Source organism: Folsomia candida, unplaced genomic scaffold (genome assembly GCF_002217175.1).
Source record: "Folsomia candida strain VU population unplaced genomic scaffold, ASM221717v1 Fcan01_Sc011, whole genome shotgun sequence".
NCBI lineage: Eukaryota > Metazoa > Arthropoda > Collembola > Entomobryomorpha > Isotomidae > Folsomia > Folsomia candida.
In genome coordinates, this window is record NW_019091203.1 from 138,401 (window position 1) to 162,073 (window position 23,673).

Genomic DNA, 23,673 nt, shown 5'->3' on the forward strand with positions numbered 1-23,673 from the left:
AAAATTTAAATGTGCACTTATCTACATGACTGCCAAAATGAATACTTTAAATTGAGGAATTTATTAATTACTCGAGTGGAAGCTAGGGTTCCCAACAGCTTTAATTAATACGTACATAAATGAGTAATGAATGATGTACTCAGGCTATTATGCAACTCTTGTGTGTATCTATATACGGGAAAGTGTACGTATGCAGAATTAATGCATGACTCTGGTTGTTAATTTTAGTTGTGGACACCCGATTCAATTTTGCTACCGTCCACTTACATAGAATCAGTTGTCATCTCACACTACTGGATGCAAGCATTGAAAGATAGAGAAATCACAAGTTGGGAGAAAATTCTCATATTGTTAGATGTGCCTGCAGATTTTCCTCCTTTCTCAAAATTAGGCTACAATGAAGAAGAGAACGTGCCGTTCAGACCTGCTCACGCCTGTCTGTTGGTAGTGGATAAGCCACGCTTAAGCATGAGATTATATGATGCGAATAATTCGCATCACAATAGCAGAACAGAATTGCCTCATCTTAAGTGTTTTTATGAACTAGGAGTGGCCCTAGTAAAAGCATTTAAAGAGTATTTGGACTTGGATTTCACGTTTGAAGCTATTGAAGGACCATCCAAATGTAAAGCTAGTGCGAACAAGAAAGTCCAACAAGCATCTAATAATAATGATTGTGGGGTTTTCTGCATTTTTTTCGCGAGATTTGAATTGTACGAGTTTTCTAAGGTTGCTCTAGCAAATTTAAAGAAGCGAGTATTGAACGTTAGTGAGCGAGATAAATTACGTGCAAACGGGCGAAAAATGTTAGAGCAAAAGTACAGACAGAAATAAAGCTGGGAGAGATTATAAGAAATGCACATGCACACTAAAGAATAGCTAGTACTGGTTTATGGACGTATATTCGTAATAAAATTGCACACGTATGTGTTTCCGATATTCATGCATACTGAGAAAATACTGTAAATATAAATGTATACTCTCTTATCAAAGCTAGTGATATTTAATATGCAAACATGCTTCAAATTGATTTGTATATTTGTCCGAACTATATACAAACTTGCAATATTAGATACATATATCCAATGTATATACAATTTTTAATGATGATGCATATGTATGCCCTGTACTCATGTATACGTATTAATAGGATAAGAAGTGCATAAATGTGTAAGCACACTAAAAGATTATTGGAGCTTGTCCCCCTATTCGAATGTATATACACTTTTCATAATATATATTGCCAATATATACGTATAGCTCGAAATTCGTGCAAAAACACAAAAAATGTCTAACCTGAATAATTTTTTTGACTTTCTGTATGTATACATATATGTAAATACTTAATAATTGTTGTTTCTTATGTCCAGCCTAAATACTCATAATAGGAATTTATATTTATACCGAATGCTATTTAACTCTGGGTATTCACATCCAACCTGAATACATATTCAATACAACTTGGTATTAATTTATCTGTCACATTAAGTAGTTCATATTTACATGTCAAACTCAGATAAAGCTTGCATAATACTGTATACGTATCTAATATTCGTAGCAACTCAGATTAATTTGTAATACTCATAATAATAATCTATACTCTTAATAATAATTTACTCATGTAAAATATATATACATATTAAAAATTTACACGTACATATAATATTAATGCATACGTAATATGTACTCCCACACTAAATGATATTCCATAAATTTAAATCTGCATACACTCTTAATAATCATTATGTAAAATTTCTAAATTCTGGAACTTATATTTTTTGTTATTGTGTTTTAATGCTCATTTACATATTGTATAAAGACTTACTACATTTTTGGTGGAATTTGTGTTGAAATACATACTCATTGTTATATTGTGTAAAGATTTCAGTGACCAACATACGTATGAGAATTATAGGACATTTAATGTACATGTTATTGTGGGATGTAAATATCGCTCAACTGAGTATTGTGAATAAATTGTAAATTTTGTATATAGTATATTTTGTAGTTAAAACACAATAATTAACTCATTTAAATGACATTTAATATAAATTTGACATGACATGTTGGCACATATTCTGCTATAAATTCAAGTTCTAATTTATAAGTCGTGATATTTTGATGAATAAGTGACCCATTTAATGAAATTTAAACGCAAGAAGTGTTACGACACTATTGGTATTACGGAAAATTGAATCATTTCATCACAAAATATCAGTATCTCAAATACTATTAACAATCCATTCATGTGTAAATTACATACTTGAACTATTATTTTTCATACCAAAACGCAATAATTTTTTTGTTTTAATTTTCTTGGGTGAAGTTATGAATTCAAGTTACACTCATAGATCAAATGTCATCCTCATGGTGCAGGTTCGGTGGGGAGAAAGTTGATAGGCTGTCTAGATGAGAAATGGAATAGATGAAAATTGTAGTGGAACTCGTCCAATAGAGGTCAGCGGAAATCCAGCTTAAATTAGGTTGGAAGTCGTTGGGAGGAGTCATCCCTGGAGGTTGATAATAATCTGTCGATTAGTCCTAGACGTTTGCGTTGGGGAAAGCAGGGAAATCGGATGTGTATTTTTTTTTGGTTTTGTGTTCAGCACAAGTGCTGAATTTTGTTTATTATTGTTTATCTATTTTGATCGGTATTTTTTGTCATCTTCGCCCATATTCTTCTTAGGGCCTTTCGGTATTGATCCAAGTCTTCGCGCACATTCTTATCTGCGCCTTTCGGTATTGCTCCATTTAATGTCCATGTAATCGGTCGGTTATCCTGATCCTTAGTGAGAGTTAAGATGGAAGTGAACAAATCAGAGGGGAATTAGTTATAATTTGGGTTCAGCACAGGTGCCGAATTTTGTGATTTTATTTATATTTTATTTATATGTTAAAGTCATTTCTTCGCCCAAATTCTTCTTCGGTTATGCTCCAATTCTTCGGGCCCCTTCGCTGCGCGAATCGGTATTTGAAAATTAAATGATAATAAACCGTTGCAAACGAACATCAGAACTAATGGATGCTAGGTTCGATGTGAAGATTGAGCGTCCCCAAAATCCAAATAGTTCCCAGCATGTGACCCTTTGAGCGTCCTCTCGAGGTCAAAGTGTGGTGAGAAGAGCGTCCTCGTCGTCGTCACACTTTAAATCCATTATCATGTTTGATGTTTACTTAGTACAGTTGGTATTAAAGTTACAGCAAGTTAACAGCAATATTTTAATAATTAATCATTTAACGATATTAATTACTTAATTATTTATCTTGAAGTGCTAATTTCTCGATAATTAGTGATTAATTAACTATTATTTAAATGTTTACGATGTGATTTAATGGTTATGTATTTATATAGATTTTCAGTTCCTTATTATGAATTTTTTATCAGTGGTATAATTCTTTATTTTAATTAAATTGTTTCTTAATTCCTACTTATTTTTGTTATTTTCTGGATATTGACATGTTGACTAATCGTTACTTATTAACTTTATACTTATTTTAATTCTCTAATCGTACTTATTTACGTATTGGTTTATTGCTTATTGAGTTATTTGTATATTTAGTTCAACGATTTACATAATTGTATTTATTTCTGTATTTATCTAGGTTACATATTTGTAGACTTTATTTTACTTAGTATTTATTATTTTTCAATTTAGTAGTTTCTTTGTCTATTTATGTTTTCTAAATTGACATCTTAATTGTTTTTCATTGATTTGATTGATTTATTTATTATTTTCAATGAATCTTTCTTCATTGATTTATTCACCGCTTTGTTCATTGATCGATATAGTTTTCGTCGATTCAGTTTATCATTTACGTATTGATACATTCCTCAAGTTATTTATATTTATACTTTTTCTTTAGTTCTGTTCACTTATACGTAATAAAGTGAAAGTAACATTCTCCGTCATGTATTACATAATTTGGTCTGAATTTATTGGATTGGAAAATGACTTATCAAATAGCGTTATAATTAAGAGATGAGTCGATTTACATATCTATTTCATAGTTAGATAAGGTGGAAATGCAAAGTATTATAAGTAAGGTGGAAAGTTATAGCTTATTTTGCATAGAATTTAATTGAGCGAGGAGGTAGATTTATTCATTTTTTTCTTAGTTTGCGAATTTTTTATTTCCTTACTAAATCCCTACCAACAAGACATTGATGAAGAGAATTTGTAGTTATTCTTGTTTTTAATACGATTGTTGTTGTACCAGGGATGTAATTGGTCGTGACTTTGGAGATGTTGACTTATTCTGATATTTGTGAATAAATTCTTGGGAGAAACAGACATCTAATCATTGAACGTCGTAAAATAGAAGTACAGCGGAAGGAATAAGTGTTAAGTTGGTCTGATAAATAAGTGAATCATCTCTGCTAAATTAACTTCCTTTTTCAACTTTAAATGGGTTATGGGTTATTTTTTGTGTGTAGCTTAAGTAGGAGCTCAAGTAAAACGATGTGTGCTTGTTATTTAATTTTATTGTAACATCTAAAGACTTGAATAATGAAGAGAATTCTGATGTGCTGCGTAACTTAATTTTGCTAAGTTACGTTACTAAATAAACGAATAGAAATAGTAGTCAAATTTTATAGTTTTGTTTTTCTAAGAGAAGGAACTTATGAATGTGATGGAGAAAGTAAGATGTAGTAAACGATGATGAATTTTTATGTTTCTGTTGTTCTGTTTGGACCAAATACTTGACAATGAGATTAAATAATAAATTTCCAAAGCGAAATTGAGGAAGTTAAAGCAGGACAATTCGGTATCATAAAAATTGACGAAGAGGACATGTATAAGATAAAATAAGAGTGTAAGTTGTCCAAGTAAAGTAAAATTAAATTTATTGTTCGTGGCTGGGAAATGTGGATCAATTGATGTTGAGGAATGGGATTCTCTCCATTTGGCTAAATTTGTTCCGACAGAGAATGGCGAATAGAATAGCTTGTTTTTCTCAAATCTTTGGAATTATTGCACCATAAAAAGGAGATGAAATCAAAGTAGCAGAGATAAAAGTTGAGTTGGGTCAATTTTGACGACTGTGTCTAGGGGAGAAAATAGGGAGAAAGTGAAAGTGCGTAAGTAAGTAGGTTCCTCGTGGTTGTGAGATGTGAATCTTTGTTGTTGAAGGGGATTAGGTTCCGGGTAAAGTACTTTTGTGTTGCGACAGAATGACGAATAAAATAGATTGCTTTTCTCTTATGGTTTGTAAGTCAGTGAGTCAAATGCAAAAATCGAATTGGAGGAAAGTGCTGCTGACAAATATTCGCCATGCCGTCTTTTTTTGCAAAATCCGCCACTCTTGGTAACATGTTTCTCTTATGCTATGTATTGTAGTTTGAGTATTTTAGCTATGTTTTAATTTGATTCTATTTCTATCTCATGGGAATTATGTATCGTTTTTTTATAATTATTTTTCAGTTAGTATATAATTGTAGTACTATGTAGTGGCCATTTAAATTGAAATATCAGTACGTCATTTTTCAAATCTGCGCTTTGTTTACGCAAATTTTTTTTTTTATAAATATTCAATTAATTTCATCGCAATCCCTGCGGAATATTTTAATCATCGCTTTTTGCGGAATTATTTCAATCATCGCTTTTTGCGGAATTATTTCAATCATCGCTTTTTGCAGAATTATTTCAATCATCGCTTTTTGCGGAATTAATCATCGCTTTATGCGGAATAAATCATCGCTATTTTTGCGGAATAAATCATCGCTTCGTTGCGGAATAAGTCATCACTTGTCATCGAGCCAAACGTTATTTTACGCTCTTGAGTGGAATTCAAATACAGCCTGGCCAGGGCGAAATCATTTGTATCATCTCACTTTAGAGTTAAACATTTTATACTCAGTGAGGAATTTCAATATTCAATTAGTTAATTTCTCATACTTTTATTATTTCCTTCTGTTTTGTTTATACTTTTAATGTTTATTCTTTCAATTATTCCGTATTTTGTTATACTATTATTTTTTCTGTTTATTCTTTGAATTTGTGCTGCTCGCGAAGTTACTGCAGTGTGTGAATGTAAATAAAATGTAAAAAGTATTTAAACAGAAACCAACCATAAACTTATTATGGTGGGGGTCAATCAGTGGTTCCTTGCGCGACTAAACTTTCAAATCGGCCGGAGAGAAAGTTGTCGTTGTCCTCTTCACTGTGGAGGAATAGTAGTTTATGCTAGTTTATAACTTTCTCCTTCAACGTCAGCATAGTTGTTGCATGTGTGTTGCTAAGTGGGGGTCAGATGAGACATAAACTGGAATTCTTCATAGTCGTGTAAAATCTTGACTCGGGTTGAATTGAGACTGGGGTTATGTTAGACGTCATTGCAAAATTTTGAGGCGGAATTTTGCAAACGTGCAAAATTTGAGAAGTGAAGAATTTCGCATTTTTTTGTAGATTTAGGAGGAGATGGAATTTTTGCAATTTTATCGAAGCGATGTGTAGAATTACGTATCAAAAGTTGTAGAGAGGACCGTAGATCTGTACATGTACAGATTTATAAGTCGGGGCGACGATAGATTCTCCTATCTCAAATTTTTGTGAAGAAAGTGGGTGACTTGTAGAGGTAAAATGGTCGTGGAAAGATGAAATTACGATTTGTAAAATTCTTCCTAGTAGCGGTAAGTTCGTCGTAGACGTCGCGAAGTTTTGTACAGGTACAAAAATGTTATCCGGGCAATGATAGATTCTTCTCGCCAACTTGTATGAAAGGGAGGGGAATTATTTGTTGGCAAAAGTAAAATAGTTGGAGGGCGATGAAAGCAGGAGCCAGTTAATTCTTCCTAGTTTCTTCGGGTCAGTAGTGTAGTTTTTGCACAGGTGCAAAATTTTCGTCAATTGGAGATGGGGCGAAGTAATGAAATTCTCCTCGGGAATGTGGGACGAAAATGGGATTTTGAAGAAAGGAATATTCTGAAAATTTTTCGAAGTAAAGCCCGGAGGCCTTAGTTTTCGCGATAAGGCACAAGTGCCTCAATTTATCTGGAAATGCCCAGGGACATTTTATTTTGAAGCAATGCACAAGTGCATTGTAAAATCTTGTAAGTTGGCAAAGGATAAGACCGAAAGTAGGGGTCAAAAATTGGGGCGAAATAAAATTGAATAAAACAATGCAGGCATCCGTCATTATGTGGTGAAAATTTGTCACTTTAAGTCCGTTTTTCTCGGGAATTTAACTCTATTACTGCAGAATTTGACTAAAATTTCACGTCGCAAGAACTTATCTCGCCGCTGACACCAAATGTCACGGGCGGCTTTTGTGAGTGGCTAAGGCGAGGGCAAGGTGAAAGTGTGGTGAAGAATTATGAGAGATGCTGTGTTGAGCTCCTATCTTGAGGAGAAGGTGGAGTAAATAATTGGGGGAGCTGAGACAAGATGTTTGTGACCGGTAGGAATAGAGATGCTTATTAGGAGAAAGCGACCACGGACTGACACCCAGAAATGTCTCTCGTCACTCGTTTTATACTTGCGAGATGGGAGAAAGAAGAACTTTGTCCCAACTCTTACAATAGATTGACACGCATGATCATCCCACAAAACAGAGTGCGACAGTTACAATGTTGAATCCGAGCTATGATGATTTTGATACCGGTTATAATGTTATGACCGGACGGAAAAAATTCATTACAACTCGGAATCACAATTGTAACCAAGGCGGTTAAGTCATATATTGACACCGTTTTCTTTTGAGTGAGGTTAAATATGTGATCGATTGAGGCTAATTTGGCAAAAATCTAATATCCAACGTTATTATCTCCACTGTAAGACTACATTTATTTGTTACCTTTATATTCTGCATTTGTGTGAATTGACAGGTTGCACCGAAAAATGTCAATAACGCAAAGTGGTGGGGAAAGTTCATATCGAAGAATCTTAATGATCGAGGTCGTTCGAATTGTCAGGAAGGATTTAGTCGAACTGTTCCCAGTTTAAGCAGTGCATATGTAGGTGACGATTTATTTATACGCGATAAGACCAACATGCGTAGAACTGGAGACAATACAATAATTAATGTGATTAATGTACATTTTACCCTACTTTTATGGAATATTACCATGAAATTGACATATTTATTAACGGGAGTGTGTGGTACATTTTACTCATCGCTGGTGGAGTTCGGACTGCAAATTTATTTATTTATTTATGCTTCCGGGTAGTAAAGTCCAACCAACAGAAACAAATTAACCTGGATTATCACTCTCCAGAACGACAATAAATGTATGTAACTAAAATAACAGTTTATGGCATATATTTATTACCCTCTCTTAGCAATAAATGTCACCATTTCTCAGTCCCTATCTAGTCCAACATGTCCACCCTTTATTTTCTGGCACTTGTTCTCCTAATTTGCTAAGTAAATTGTGCAATTTTTGCCGAAAAGCTTGAAAACATTACACCGCCGCCTAATACTTCCACAAATGTTTCCATTTTCACTGAGACGTTCCAAAACGTTAACATCAGATCCCCCAATTCAACCACGAACGGTTCCTTTATCGGGGAAGCGTTCCAAAGCACCAGCGTAAACTCGCACAATTCCATCAATCCCAACACAAATAATGGCTCCCTTTTCGCCGAAACGATTCAAAACGCTAACGTCACCTCGGCCAATCCGGACCTCATATTTTTTAACCGAGTCCCCAAAGTAGGGAGCACCATGATGATAAATCTGATCAGAAGACTGTCCTTCCGAAATGGGGTCGCCTTCTTTCAAGACGCCGCCCACCCCGGGATGCAGGCCAGGCTGAATTGTGCCCAGGAAGCCGACCTTGCTCACCTCCTCTGCCAGCTGCCCAAACAATCTCCTAGCGTGTACACTAAGCATGTCGCCATGGTCAACTTTGCGCGTGGAGGGGGTGGTTGCGACCACGTCGTGTACATTAACATGGTGCGGGATCCCGTCGAGCGGATGATTTCATGGATTACTACATGCGGTTGGGAGGGGTTAGAAACTTTGTCGCTAAAATGAGGAAGAACAACAAGCCGGAGGACGAAAAGTGGTTGCAGAGGGTAATGTATTCAAATATGTATGATTACAAATTTCAAATAAATTACCTGTTGTAAAATTTCCTAGGATTTTTCCTCCTGTGTGCTCCAAAATGATGACGAGTGTCGATTTGAGGGGGCACATGAAAATGTGTGGAGTCAAATGATGTTCTTTTGTGGGATGGATGAGCGGTGCAAGTAAGGAATTTTTAAGCAGCAATAAACTGTCGTTTTCTCATTTGGACAGTTTAAGTTTTCAATGTTAGTCCCCACTATTAAGAATTCAGACCCGTTTTGTCCGGCCTGGAGAGTTTGGCCGTGGTACGGCCTCACTATGTCCCCAAACATTATTGAATCCCTGATTTACCTAGTGTATTTTGCTGCTGACCCTGATCTTATCTAGTGTATTCCATTTAATTTCTGATCTTATCTAGTGTATTTTATTGTTGACCCTGACGATACGGCCCCTTGGGCCGTACGGCCTGGAGAGTGTCTCTCCACCTCTCTCCAATGTCGCTACGGCGCTGTTAGAATTACCCATTTGAACGATATATATGCATAAGTCTCAATTACGTGAACTGTGTATACTAAATACAGCGTAAACGATACTCCTTGTCAAGATAACTTTGGTCTCGATTTCGAGTTTACATATTTACTTACATAATTTAGAATTCGTATTGCATTTTGTGTTGAAAAAATTGAAAATTATAACATTATTTGAAGAGTGTATGAATACGAATTTGAAACTTTACTTTTGCCATTTATTTGTATAATTCCAAATAACGAAATGAAATTTCCATAATAAAATTTGTACTTTTTCTACGTGACTAAATTTCATATAGCGAGAAGAACGGTGCGTGGGCGTTGAGCAGAGCGATGGAAAACGTGGACAAATATTATTCCGTGGTGGGCGTCTTGGAGGAACTCGACCTCAGTCTGGAAGTCTTTGAGGCCTACATCCCCCGTGTTTTTGCCGGTGCAAGGGAAACTTATCTCAAAAACAAGGAAACGATGGTCTCTATTAATAAAAATCAGGAGAAACCCAACATTCCCGAAGAAGTTAAGCAGCTAGTCCGTGACGAAATGGGAAATGAGGTCAGGTTCTACGAATTTTGCAAACAAAGGTTGCATCGACAGGCAAAATTTGCAAAATTAGTGGTAACATAAAATAAGCAAGGTTTGCTAAATAACGGATCTGAGTATATAGAAAATATGTAAAAATTAGGATATCAAAATTATGCAAAACATTATATTCCAGAGTAGGGTATACCCCAAAAGTATGTAGCAGATGAAATATAAAGGGTGTTAATAAAGTCCGATCCCATGAATTTTTTGGAGCGCGGTTGTTACAAATTCAGCTGGAACTTTTGAACCAGTGAAGTTATTTATTTCAAATTTTTACCATGGGAGGAACAACTAAACGTGTAAGTCATGAGCATCTTAGAGTTAAGATACAAACATTGCATCAGCAGGGGTTTAAACCTGCAGAAATTGTGCAAAAATTGGGCTGCAGCCGCAGAACTGTTTGGAAATGGAAGAACAAAAATTTTGTCCACGACAAAAAGCGACCCGGGCGACCCAGAAAGGTGTCACCTACCACAAAGAGAATGATTAAAAACAGACTTTACAAGAAAACCGGTAGTTCATTACGTAATTGTGCAAGGGAGTTAAATGACTCAAAACGCTATAAAGAGAAGAAGAAGCAAATTAACTATGTGACCGTGCAAAAATTTGTGAAATCTACGAGGTGGGGTCACACAGCTTACAAACTAACCAAAAAACCTCTCATGTCACAAAAAAATATCGATGACCGTCTGAAATTTGGAGAACTCCTTCAGAAAAGTGGCCATTTGAGTGAAAAAAGACTTGGTGAAGAATTGCGCAGTCACATCCTTTGGACTGACGAATCTATTATTGAGCTATATCCAAAATTGAACCAACAAAATGTTCGTTACAGGACAGAAAACAAATCGGATGTACCATCAAGAGCAGTCCCAAAATTCGGGCTTAAAGTTATGGTAGCGGGTGGATTTTGTGCACGTGGCGTGACTCCTCTACATATCATACCAAAAGGCCAAACAGTCAATGCAAAGTATTATATGGAAAAAATATTACCTATCTATTTCGATAGCATGGGGAACAAGGAAATATTTCCGAATGAAAGAAAAATAGTTTTCATGCAGGATGGTGCTACAGCCCATACAGCAAAAGCGAGTTTGAGTCTCATCAAGACGCAAGTTTCAACGGTCTGGAGCAAGGGGGTGTGGCCCGGAAACAGCCCAGATTTGAATCCCCTGGAGAACCTGTGGTCCATACTTAAGGAAAATGTATACAAATAACCACAACCCCGGACGAGGGAAGAGCTAGTAAAAAAAGTTCAAGATGTATGGAATTCGATTCCCACAGACACATTGGAAAAATTAGCACAGAGCCTTAAACAAAGAGTTGAGGGCATGGTTAAAGTAAATGGTAACAAGACCAAATACTAAGGTAAATATGTCGAACATTTTTTGTAAGTATCACGGGTAGTTTTTTTTATACTAGCCTTCACTTTTTTATAGGAAAAATGGGATCGGACTTTATTAACACCCTTTATAATTTTACCATTTTGCATATTCAAATAAATAAATTTGCACTCTGTTGAGTCTACATACATAGTTTTCCTAAATACGGTTTTCACAAGCCAAAAGGATTTTCGTCTCACACTACTCATATTCAATGAAAATTTCTGAAAAATAATCTCGCCGTTTCAAAAATTAATTTACAAATGCATAACGTTCGCTATTTAATGGGAAACAATGATAAAAAATGACGCAAAATCTCAAAAATATAAATGTTCATACGGCTCAATGCCTTGCAGCTTCCACGGGTGCTTATATACGATACGTGAACGATGATGCTCACTATATCCAGGGCAGGTGCACAGTGTGCGGAACATTAAAAAAGCGGACACATTATTTTCAGGTCCGAGCCCCAGTCGGGGCATTATTTTTATTTGCATTTTTGTTGACTTTTTAAGGGTGGAGCGTTCAGAAACTACCATCCCTTTGAACTAAATACGATGACCTGGTGACCGTGTGGACGGAATGAAAAGTGAAAAGTATCAAATTTTCGCACTTTTCATCCCATCCACACGGTCACCAGGTCATCGTAGTTCAAAGGGATGGTGGTTTCTGAACACTCCACCCTTAGAAACTCAACAAAAATACAAATAAAAATAATGCCCCGACTGGGGTTCGAACCTGAAAGTAATTTGTCCGCTTTTTTGGTGTTTCGCACACTGTGCCCCTGCCCTGGATATATTGCAGAGCAAATATTTCTGTGGGAGGGAAAAAGACTCAGTTTGGCCTCATTTACATCACGAAGTATACGAGAGCGGGAGATTTTCCATCCCAGAGAAATAATTTCTTTACAATAGTGAGCATCATCATTCACGTATCGTATATAAGCACCCGTGGAAGCTGCAAGGCATTGAGCAGTACACTTGATGGGATCGAGTGAGTTTGCTGGGGACCGATCGAGGCTGAAGCATGAAAATGTTGGTGAAAAATTGAAAGTATTTTATAAAATCACTTAAGGGGAGAGAAAAAAGTTCCAGTTGGAGAAAAAAAATTTAAACAACTTTTTCGCCCCCAAAACACAAAAAAACTGCAAAAAATGCCCTTTTTGGGGGTAAACAAATAATTTTACGCGGTGAACCACATTGGACCGCATTCCCCATAATTATTTACATTTTTGACCTGAAAATCAAAATTTTGAACAAAATTGTGAAAATTAGTGGTTGACCCTACCCATAAGTCGGATTGAGTAAATTATTTAGGGTGCGGATTAGTAAGAAACCCTTGACTCCAGCAAGAAAGTGAGTTTCTCACTACGTCAGCCTCAACCGCACGGTACAAAATTTACTCAATCCGACTTATGGGGAGGGTCAACCACTAATTTTCACAATTTTGTTCATTATTTTGATTTTCAAATAAAAAATGTAAATAATTAATGCGAATATGGTCCAATGTATTTCACCGCGTACAATTATTTGTGTACCCCCAAAAAATGAATTTTTTCAGTTTTTTTGTGTTTTAGGGGGGAAAAAGTTGTTTAAAATTTTTTTCTCCAACTGGACGTTTTTTCTCTCCCCTTAAGTGATTTTATAAAATACTTTCAATTTTTCATCAACATTTTCATGCTTCAGCCCCGATCGGTCTCCAGAAAACTCACTCGATCCCATCAAGTGTACCATAAAATACAAATTGTTTTCAGACATGATGATTGAAACAAGTTGCTCAACCAGTCTCATTTTCGCTTGTCAAATTTTTACCGATACACTAACAATTATAAAGCTTATTAATCCTATAAATATCACTCCAGTCGAGACCAGGTTTCCCCCAGGGGTCGTAAATTGGCCGGCCGTCCTTACTCTTCATCGTCGGGCTGACCCCGTCCTTGGAAAAGGCCGTCTCCCCGTAGTGCATGATGCTGTCGATATCATACCCGTTAATCAGCCACTCTTTTGACGCAGGCGTTTTAACAAATAGTCGCTCAGATCCTAAAAATGCGATAAAATATTTGTTTACCATGAAAACGCGTGTGGTGAACATCTTAGATTTTTGAAAGTGCAATTTGAATTTGATTCCGAAATAACCTAATTTATTTTTCTAATTGGGTTTTGTCAGTTTCTGAATTTGAAAAAGTGCTAAATTCAGAATGTTTTTTTTTGAAGTTCGTTGTTCGTTGGCTCATTTTTATTTTTCAACAAATTAAATCAGTCCAGAATAACGCTGGGATTTATACTTCACGCCGAAACCTTGTCCATATTCCAAAATCGTTTAGGCTAGATTCATTTAGGAAGGTCCATATATTACGTCATCAAACAAAACAGTTTTTTTTACATTTGCCAACCCACTTCTTGTCAAGTGCTAAGTTAATGGGAGAGGGTGCCAGAAACTATTCGCCAGTTGATGACGTTGTATGTGGATGTTCCCATCATAAAAATATGCAATACCTTGTTGAATATTCTCCCACAAAACGTCGATATATTCATCCCTGTCGATCCTATTGTGTTCGTGGTGGAAACCGACCGTGTGACCCAGCTCATGCACCACAGTCCCGATGAACAGACAGCCCCGCCCCAACCGCAATATTTGCTTTCCCCGCCTTAAATTCCCGACAAAAGTTGAACACCCAGCGGTCCCCTGCTCGATGTAGAGGTAATTCACCTCCGTCGTCCGAGCTACAAATTTGACGCAGGTGAAATCCTCGTACTGTTGCATAGCCTCCAGGATAAGGGGCCAATTCCTTTCTAAGATAATTGATCAAAGTTTATGCGATTTTGGGATTTATGTATGTAAAATTTCTATTTTAAACTGCAAAATTTTAGATTACCAAAAAATTGATTAATTAAAAAATGCATACATTAGTTTCTATTTTAACTTCAAAATTTACTACAATTACCAAAATATTCGTCAATTTCGTACGGAATAACGCCCCCATCCCACAGTCGCTCTGCCGTCGTTATGGCTCCCTTAAGTGTCCCATTATTGAAAAAATCGTTGTCGTAAAATAACATATCTCCGACTTGAATAATTCCTTCCTCGAGGCCTCCTTCAAATTGACAATTCCACTTCAGTCCAAATTCATTTACGCAAACTTAAGTTTTAAGAATTAAGTTTCTTTCAGAATTACCTGCTTTCCTGTGTCCACTAGTGTTCCCAATTTTATCAAACGAAGAATCCAAACCAGTACATGTTACAAGCTTCTGACGTAATAAGACCGAAATTACTACTGCGATTAAAAACATGTTCCCATTTTCGGCATAATCCCCCTAGCTCTCTGTCCTGTAATTGCTCACCTGCACAATTACAGAACAAACAAACTAAAGTAAAGGTACTTTCGTACATTAGCTATTGTACCTACATAAATTTATTGTAATTAAGGCATTGAACCAATGCCAGACAAATCAAATCAAGTCTGTTCCAGAGAACCGTGACATACATACTTCCTTTTGTTATGAAAGTTTCATAATGTATCATAAACGTATTATTATTTTCAGCAAAAGTGAGGCAGGTTATACACTAAAGTGGTAAACTACAGCTGTATGTAGATAAATATGTACCCAAAATGACAATGGGGGTAATTAATAAAAGCGGATTATTTGCATTATGAAGGTTAACTACCTCTCAATGCAGTTCACTAAAGTCGCAATTCGTTCGAGTTCCACTCCTGCTGCCATCCCCTAGACGAAATGACATACTCTCCACTTCCCTCCACTACCTACGAGCCGCCGAACCTTAATAAAATTCATGCCCCCCCCCGCCTCTAGTGGAATTTTGGTCGATCAGTTGTCCAGATATTACATTTGAATTTGTATCACACATTTACATATGCACGGCGGAGTCGAGTTGGTTATCATACTTTTGGATAATGTATCCAAACCGAATCCGAATCATTCGGTTCGGTTTGGATATTTTTTTAAGCGAAAAAGTCGGCGTCGATTCGGATGAATATTTGCTGATAATTATTTGAAGCCTTGGTGCTGCTGAAAGGTAACACTAAATTAGTGTCACTAATTGTCTGCTGTTTCTTTGTATTCCGGTTAACTTCGTGCCGTCCAAATAATTAGTAACGATTTTAATTAATTATTTACACAAATCTAAATAATCTAATATTTTATTTATTATTTATTGTTTAAATGAAATTTAAAATTTGGCGGTTGTTTACTATTTATAAATTACATAATTCTGAGAACAAAAATTATTTGTTATTTAAATAATTCATTCATTATTTAGCACAACTCTGTGCAAAAGTGCAATTATATTTAATAAATATATATGAATAATATGTGTTATTTACATAAATCTCTTCACCCATAAATGCTCCCACATGTCTACATTAACATTATCTAAATTTGTTATTCTTTTAATAAAATCCAGCTACACGAAACAAGACCGGCTTCCTTGCATCGTATATTTTTTACACTCCGTTACTTTGATTGTGAATCTATTATCGCCTCCTTCATCCCTTCAACCCTAAAGCCATTATAACTAATTCCATACGAATCCTGCCCCTCCTCAAAAACTTTGACGGCATCCATCTCATAAACTTTATGCGCAGCCTTTGCTATCTCCCCGGTCATCCGTTCTCTTTCCTGTGTATCGATACTTTTCCAAACTTGAGCCTCAATACGAACCAAGTAACAGTTTGGAACAATTTTTAAAAAAGTCGCGTACTCTTTGTCACTCCGACAATGCCACTTATCTTCAATAATATGGTGACGATTGACCCTTAATCCCGCATTTTTTAATGCAACCACCATTTCCTCGAGTTGCGACTGAATTGTTCCTAACTTCAAATATTTTAAGGATTCTGGCAATAAAGTGCAAATTGGTCGCATCCCGATCACATTTAAGTAGAAGACGCCACCCGGTTTCAATAAGCGGGTCAAGTTTTCCATGACCTGTTGAATGTCGGTTATCCAGTGGAGGACATAATTAGAAAAGGCGAGGTCGACCTGCCCCTCGCAGGATTTAGTTTCCTGGCAAAGGTTTTCCCATGGGGTGGCGATGTCATCGATGACGTAGGTAATCGTGTCGGGACCTAAAGTGTTATTCAAAATAACACTTTAATTGAAATTAATATAGACCAATTCTAATCCTAATCTTAATCCAAGAAACTAATCCTTAATCCCTAATCTAGGGCATAAAACCATTTAATCACCCAACTCTGGTTATTTCCAACAGCGAAAGCAATCATATCTGGATCCTTGTCAAAAGCATGGAATTTCTCGTGCGGAATTTTCTCTCGTAGGGCATTCGTCACGTTACCAGTTCCACAGCCGATGTCCATTATGAGAGAAAAAATTCTAGGAAATTGGAGAAAGTTAGAATTTCCGGAAATTTATTTAAATTTTATTACCGTGTCGGATGATCCAGCAAGATTTGATTAATCATCACACTACCCTGGTCAACTTGTATGCTGTTGGCTGTGTTGTAATGTTCTGGATTTAGATTGGCCATCTTTGTGTGCGGAAATTTCGGGTGGAAAATATTTAAGTATTTCTGAATGGCTACCAGGGGATGAATTATACTGAAGGGAAAGATGTTAAATGTTTGAGAGCAAGATTATGTATGCAGATTAGGCCAGGCTTTTATATGAATTTTTTTCTTGCAATTTGATCGCCTCCTAAATTGTTGTCAACCTTGAAGATCGCGCTGGGATGAATAACGTATGTATGATGCGTGATTGGTATATGAAGTTTGAGAAGGCATCGATATATGTAGATATTTAAGGGAATATTTTCTTGAATCAGGTTCAATTAAGTACTACACTCTCAAAAATGTACCATACTTCTCGAAAAGTAAAAAAGATTGTAACCCTGAACTGAGCATACGAAGGTATTTTAAAAGTAAATCCAGTTGCTCTAATATTAGTAAGCGATCCTTTTAACTCTTAAAGAACCATACTTGAGAATAACTTAAAAATGAGTCCACGACTACTCCAATTAAAGTTAATCGAACTTTATTCCGAGTAAGCCTGCCGCAATTCGCCCACCCTTCTTGATTTCTACCTTGGAGTTTGTTAGTCTATTCCAGACTTACATACACATTTCCCTCGTGAATTCCGAAATTTAAATTCCCATTTCAAAAGTTTCAAAAATGTGTGATACGGAAATCCAAAGATTATTAATTCCACTTAATCTTGGAAAATACTGTTAATTGTTTAAAGGTAAGATTCATTCCATTCTCTATTTTTACAAAATAAACCCAAACTTTTGCACATTTTTTAACATAGATAATAATCTAACCGGATTCTTTACAACACCTTCAAAAAGATGACCTCATCCACGTCGTCCCACCTTTTCAACCTAATCTTCCACCCATTGCCAAGGACAAATTGATTGGACAAATTATGCAGAATATTTAACTCTGTTTCTCAGGTTGTTTAGTGTTAATATCTCATTTTTTGCCATGCTGTAATATTATTTTTAACCTACATACATATGACAGTAATTGGATTGTAAAACTTAATAGTTGTGAAATAATAAATAATCAATTACATAAATATATATTTGCCATTTTTAACTGAACTTTTAAATTAGTAAGGCGAGCCCCGGACAGAGTAAGTCATATACTCCAAACCGTGTTCACGTTTACTTAGAATCGGGCAAAATTGCATCATATAGGGTAACATCTTACTATGTGTCGTTCAAGCCCTTTGCATAATTTGGAGCATGCTACAACTCTGAGCGGAGTAAGTACGCTTACTCCAGACTAGTTGCTACACGCATTACTCCGGGCAGCGTCGAAGCACTTTGACTACGTATTAGAGTGACATTTTACTTCATTCGAAGTGAAAATTTTTAAGAGTGTAAATATGTGTGACAAAAGAAGTTTACTTGTGAAAAGAGCAATTATGGCAAAATATTAGAAGAACGCCACTAGTATTTTTCCCACATGGGATAATGTTAAAATATGAATGCTGGGGAAGATAGATCAAATTTAACTACGTATTTGTTTGTCACATTTTTTTGTATGACCGACGTTACTAATTGTTGTCAACTCAACGACATTGGTTTTCATAAATACGTAGTAAAAACTTGTTCATCAGACACAAAAAAGACAAAAAAGATAGACACACGTGTAGTTATTGTGATTATCACAACAACTTCTTGTGTTACTGGTTTGCAAACCAGTTACCAAATTTTTTTTACACCAAACGTTTAGTCTAAAAAAAATTTCATTTTTTTTCAAGTCAAATACATATGTATGTATGTACTTATTTTTTGCGATTATGCATCTTACACTACTGAATCTCTGCGAATGCATTACTTTACTACTGGAAATACATAATACAGTGAGCAAAAAAAAGTGAATACATGGTTGGGAGGCTTGGTGCGTCATCATTTATAAATTGAATCGCAAAAATATTATGGAAATGGTAGTTGTCCGATTTTATGGTAAGTTTAATCAGGTTTTCAAAAATGGCAACCATTTTTTATGAAAGTCTCTTGTTCTTTCAAAATCTCGCAAGAAGTTGAGGGAGAACTCAATTTTAGGTAAAAAAGTGAATGCACTGTGTGCTTGATTTAGGATTTCCTTAGGAGGGGAGCTTGCGAGGTTGATAATAACAGATCTCGATGCCCTTTGTATCTGTGGTAGGGTCCTATGAGTGTACTAAAACCCTGAAGTGGTTTGACTCCATGGCCACATTTGCGCCCGCCACACCCACTCAAAGGCGCCCAAAAAACGCTTTCACTCCACTTTTCACTCACTCAAATCCACGCCAAAAATCTAATTTTACTCGGATTTTGAAATTTCTTTCACCATTATACTCCCAGATAGTTGCTTTCTTCAATACAATATCAAACTCAATTTTGCTGATTATTATTTCGCAAGCATAATTTGCCTTGTTGATTACTATAACAATGCTCATTCAGAATTTTAAATTTTAAAAATAGTAAAAATTTCTAAAAAATTGAGTTTGATATTGGATTGAAGAAAGCAACTATCGGGGAGTATATTGGTGAAAGAAATTTCAAAATCCGAGTAAAATTGGATTTTTGGCGTGGATTTGAGTGAGTGAAAAGTGGAGTGAAAGCGTTTTTTGGGCGCCTTTGAGTGGGTGTGGCGGGCGCAAATGTGGCCATGGAGTCAAACCACTTCAGGGTTTTAGTACACTCATAGGACCCTATCACATATCCAAAGGGCATCAAGATCTGTTATTATCAACCTCCCAAGCTCCCCTCCTTAGTGATCTTTTTGTTAAAAAATTTAAAAATCGCTTTATTAGTTCACCCTGCGTAGCATGAGAGCTATTGAATTCTTCTTGTCTGTTCGTCCGTCTGTCTGTCTGTCAGTTACAATCCATGACGCTAATGTCCGAACCTAGATATTCGGAAATTCGATTGCGAAAGGACTACAAAGAAATAAGTAGCACCATTAGTATTTAACAAACGGTTGTCCAAAATGGTGCTAAGCAAACGGGAGCATTGATGGAAAACGCACCAAAAGTGCAGAATAACAGACAGACGGACGGATGGACGGACCAGAGGAATTCAATAGCTCTTATGCTACACAGGGTGAGCTAATAATTATGAACGGATGAAAGGTTTCCTAATTTCAATTCATTCATAGTCTTCATTTAGGACGTATTTCATATTTACATCCACTGTGCCACATTTCCACTCGATATGACGATTTTCAAAAATCGGTGGTATGGGTCCGTCCCCCAGGGTCTCTACAGACAAAATTTCAATTTAAACTCCTCCATTTGGACGCATTTACACACTGTGTACATAATTTCTACGACAATTTTGAAATTATGGTTCAAAATACCGCACCCAACCCACTCCGATAACTCCCACCGGTCAACCAGTGGACTGATTTCGCCCATCTTCGAACTCGTTTCCTAACTTTGTTTAATATGCTTATGGTAAAAATTGCAAGTCAACCGGTCAACTAGTTCGATAGTTGTCGAAAGACGGACGAACAGACGGTGAGACAGACGGACGGACATGACAATAAGGTATATAAAAGTCCAAGTTCGGGCATCAAATTATCAAAAACTTTTAATCCTAATGAATTTAAATTTTTTTGCATTGTCCAAACTTAAGAAATACCTTCAGTCCCTTATTGTAATAAATAATAAATTGTAGGCCAGACCTTTTAAAAATTATTTCAGGAAAGCAATTTTAAGCAAACATTTTTAATTTCAGAGTTAACAATTCAAAAGTTAGCGTTTAAAAAATCTGCATGATTATTTAAAAATTACGACAGACAAGAGATGCCTCCATTGTAATTAATTGCCACCGACGAACTTTTTCTTGAAAAATGAGCCAAGTTATGAACCAGTGAAGTGAGGCAGTACATTTTTAGGGAATGTGAAATCAAATTCACCAATCCGACATCCGGATTCCAGAACCGATGACTAATGTCGGATTGATCCGATCGGATTAAGCAGTCAATCCGATCCGACTGAATTAGGATCGGGTCAGGAAAAAATGCAATACGATACTAATCCGCGGATTTCGGATCGGATCGGTTTACTTCGGATCGGATTGCCTCTCCTAAAATTAAGCATGCAATGATGTAGATAAATAATTGGTTTTATACAGACCGGTCACTAAATATGATAGCAACAAATTAATATTTACCGGTTTCTCCTTTGTAATCTAATTTTCACGATTCTAAAAAAATGTCTTTAGCAAAATAGCCTCCATAAACGAAATGAATTTTAAGGTATGCAAATTTGTTTATTAATCATACTATGTGTATGGAATTAGACATTTATCAATTAATGAATGGAGATATCCGCGCATGCGCGGAAGGTTTGTTGCTCCCCGCATCCGTGCCCGCCAGGTGGGTTTCCAGAGTTGTAATCGCACTCACAAATCCGAGATGGAGGATTTTCACAAGTTCCCCAATTTTGCGCGCCCCTCCAGTGGAAACGTAGGACGCACCGGTCACAGGTGACCCCGGCGGGAAGTTGGGCACTGAAATGTAGCTCAAAGTCTCCCCCACCAAGGCTCATCTGCCACATGTTGTCCCCATTGCTGAGCATTAGGGTTTGGAAACAATCTTCCGTCTCTGGGACGCGATTACAAAGTTGGATTTCAAGACCTCCCCCGTGGGGAGCGTAGGATTGCAGGTAGAGCGGGATCATCTATGTAAAAACCAGTAATTTTTTTCTGAAACTTCAATCATAGGTACATGTTCATATTCATTCATTTAATGAGGAATGAATGAATTATTCATTCAATATTCCAGATTTTGAATGAATATTATATTCTGATTTGTTAGTAAATGAATACCTATTCAATTCGCGTGAATAAATAATGAATGAATATTTTTGTCATCATTCATTTTTAAATCAATGCTTAATAAATAGGGAAAGTTGAATAATTCATATAATAATGTGAATTTTGAATAACATGAATAATGAAGGAATGGTGAATAATGAATAAATGTTGAATAATTATTGAATATTTTTTTCCAAATTATGAATGAAGAAGTATTTTTTCAAAGCTTTGAATGAATGCACCTTAAATGAATAAATATTTTTTGAACACGTACGACTTCAATTAATATTAATTTACTAAATACAGACCTGTCCAGCCGTGTAATTTCTGACGACAACATCCCTCCAAGCGGACCCACCGTACTCATAAGGCCTTGGAGTCGGGGCAGAGACAGGGTCGCCACAAACCCCACACCTATTGTCGACCACATTTTGACGAATGTTGGCGCACCACATTTCATCGTCGTTCCCAACAATTACGGGGTTGAGATAGTTGTATTCCTCAAACCGCCAGAGGGAAGGGCGTCCCGGGGGATCGAGGAATCTCATGTGGGCTGACGCCATGGCCACCACGGTCGCAAGGAAGATAAATTGACGTAGAGAGAACATTGCGATGATTTAACTAGTCAAAAGTTGACTGTGCTTTGGTTCATTGGCAATCGTCACTTATATTGGGGCTGTTATCAGTGCACGAGTGGATAAGTATCTTATGCTGTCAGTAAAGAATTTATAATTAATTACAACATTCTGTTATATGTACAAAAACTGTGAGGTTTTGCGTTGCGTTTTGCATTGTAAAATATTTAAAGTCAAGTGAGTGATTGATAAATAACATAAGTAATTCTCGAGTCACGAGTACTTAACGTGCTTATTTGCACCCGAACTCGTAGAGGTGAGCAAATCTTGATAAGAGTTAATTGAGACATTGATTGAATATGTAATCAGAATATCGTTTCGGCTTAGGGAATGTGCATGCATTATGTCAGGCAGAAATCCCGATTTTCTAAACCCCCCCCCCCTTCCCCACCCCTCTTCTCACGGGTTACACCCAAATGTAACACGTGGTGCAAGTTATATGCAAAAACTTTGTAGCCTGCCTCCCCTCTGTACACAATTGATGGAACACCCCTAACAACATAAGCTTGAAAACAAACTATAAATCTGCCCATCAGTCAATGTCATCCGATCACCACTGTGTAGCATGTGCCGTTTTAAATTATTTTAGGCATGTCCAGCCAGAGATACAAGAGGGTAAAATAAATCAACTCAAACCATCGAAAGGCTTGTCCATGCCATGATGTCATTGGTTTGCTGTGTGGTGATAGTACACACTTAAAATTTTGTTGTTATTGAAAAATAAATGAATATCACAGTGTGATGGATAGATCTAGTGCCACAAATTACTTTTACTTAAAGTCGAGTGGCCATCAGGGTTCCGTTTTTTTCGTCAAAAACTATTTCTTACTACAACAGGCGGGAAAAAGTGGGAAAAACGGGGTTTACCGTCCAAAAAGAAAAAATATGACTATTCATGTATTTAGTTATGGGGAGAGCTAACTTGTTTAATAATAAACATTTTTTGAATTGAACTTCATATTCGTCATCTTTATGAATTTATGAAAATTTTGATATGTAATACAGGCACTTTTTGACCAATTTTGATTGTTTTTCCAATTTCTCCACATGAATACGTGTTAATTTTAGAGAAAATTCGAATTGAACCGTATTACCATCTTATTTTCTCAGAATTTGTTGGAGAATACGAATATAAAGTCCAATTTTGAAAATTCCATGGTTTAAAGAAGTTGTTTTGGATTGCCCCACACCAAAGTTTTTCCCATTTCCTCCATTTTTCCAATTTCCTACCTATTTTGGGTGGGTGGTAAAATTG

At 36.3% G+C, this 23,673-nt stretch overlaps 4 protein-coding genes across 4 annotated transcripts; 1 reads left to right on the forward strand and 3 right to left on the reverse strand.

The window, feature by feature from the left end:
* The first annotated feature begins 297 nt into the window (after positions 1-297).
* On the forward strand, positions 298-10,307 carry LOC118437035 (heparan sulfate 2-O-sulfotransferase pipe-like). The gene is made up of 4 exons (XM_035855803.1): positions 298-765; positions 8,392-8,970; positions 9,082-9,191; positions 9,836-10,307. Exons 1-4 carry the CDS (start codon positions 298-300, stop codon positions 10,158-10,160), a joined length of 1,482 nt encoding a protein of 493 aa, XP_035711696.1. The 3' UTR covers positions 10,161-10,307.
* A 2,879-nt stretch (positions 10,308-13,186) lies between these two features.
* On the reverse strand, positions 13,187-14,819 carry LOC110855109 (astacin-like metalloprotease toxin 5). The gene is made up of 4 exons (XM_022103529.2): positions 14,673-14,819; positions 14,442-14,591; positions 13,993-14,289; positions 13,187-13,536 (listed from the first exon to the last, which is right to left on the reverse strand). The coding sequence occupies exons 1-4, from the start codon at positions 14,785-14,787 to the stop codon at positions 13,316-13,318; spliced, it is 783 nt and encodes a 260-aa protein (XP_021959221.1). The 5' UTR covers positions 14,788-14,819; the 3' UTR covers positions 13,187-13,315.
* An 890-nt stretch (positions 14,820-15,709) lies between these two features.
* LOC118437036 (malonyl-[acyl-carrier protein] O-methyltransferase 2-like) lies at positions 15,710-17,002 on the reverse strand. The gene is made up of 3 exons (XM_035855804.1): positions 16,902-17,002; positions 16,709-16,848; positions 15,710-16,583 (listed from the first exon to the last, which is right to left on the reverse strand). Exons 1-3 carry the CDS (start codon positions 17,000-17,002, stop codon positions 15,970-15,972), a joined length of 855 nt encoding a protein of 284 aa, XP_035711697.1. The 3' UTR covers positions 15,710-15,969.
* A 4,210-nt stretch (positions 17,003-21,212) lies between these two features.
* LOC110854979 lies at positions 21,213-22,456 on the reverse strand. Its single transcript, XM_022103406.2, has 2 exons — positions 22,092-22,456; positions 21,213-21,647 (listed from the first exon to the last, which is right to left on the reverse strand). Exons 1-2 carry the CDS (start codon positions 22,389-22,391, stop codon positions 21,279-21,281), a joined length of 669 nt encoding a protein of 222 aa, XP_021959098.1. The 5' UTR covers positions 22,392-22,456; the 3' UTR covers positions 21,213-21,278.
* Positions 22,457-23,673: the final 1,217 nt, after the last annotated feature.

Excerpts from the sequence above, each read along its gene's own strand:
- LOC118437035 (XM_035855803.1), top strand. The coding sequence starts at position 298 with ATGCAAGCATTGAAAGATAGAGAAATCACAAGTTGGGAGAAAATTCTC. Across the intron at positions 766-8,391 it reads TAAAGAAGCGAGTATTGAAC|CTTGAAAACATTACACCGCC; the intron begins GTTAGTGAGCGA and ends TTTGCCGAAAAG. Across the intron at positions 8,971-9,081 it reads GGTTAGAAACTTTGTCGCTA|GATTTTTCCTCCTGTGTGCT; the intron begins AAATGAGGAAGA and ends AAAATTTCCTAG.
- LOC110855109 (XM_022103529.2), bottom strand. The coding sequence starts at position 14,787 with ATGTTTTTAATCGCAGTAGTAATTTCGGTCTTATTACGTCAGAAGCTT. Across the intron at positions 14,290-14,441 it reads CGAAATTGACGAATATTTTG|AAAGGAATTGGCCCCTTATC; the intron begins GTAATTGTAGTA and ends CAATTATCTTAG. Across the intron at positions 13,537-13,992 it reads GTGGGAGAATATTCAACAAG|GATCTGAGCGACTATTTGTT; the intron begins GTATTGCATATT and ends TCGCATTTTTAG.
- LOC118437036 (XM_035855804.1), bottom strand. The coding sequence starts at position 17,002 with ATGGCCAATCTAAATCCAGAACATTACAACACAGCCAACAGCATACAA. Across the intron at positions 16,849-16,901 it reads TTGCTGGATCATCCGACACG|AATTTTTTCTCTCATAATGG; the intron begins GTAATAAAATTT and ends CCAATTTCCTAG. Across the intron at positions 16,584-16,708 it reads CGCTGTTGGAAATAACCAGA|GTCCCGACACGATTACCTAC; the intron begins GTTGGGTGATTA and ends ATAACACTTTAG.
- LOC110854979 (XM_022103406.2), bottom strand. The coding sequence starts at position 22,391 with ATGTTCTCTCTACGTCAATTTATCTTCCTTGCGACCGTGGTGGCCATG. Across the intron at positions 21,648-22,091 it reads GAAATTACACGGCTGGACAG|ATGATCCCGCTCTACCTGCA; the intron begins GTCTGTATTTAG and ends GTTTTTACATAG.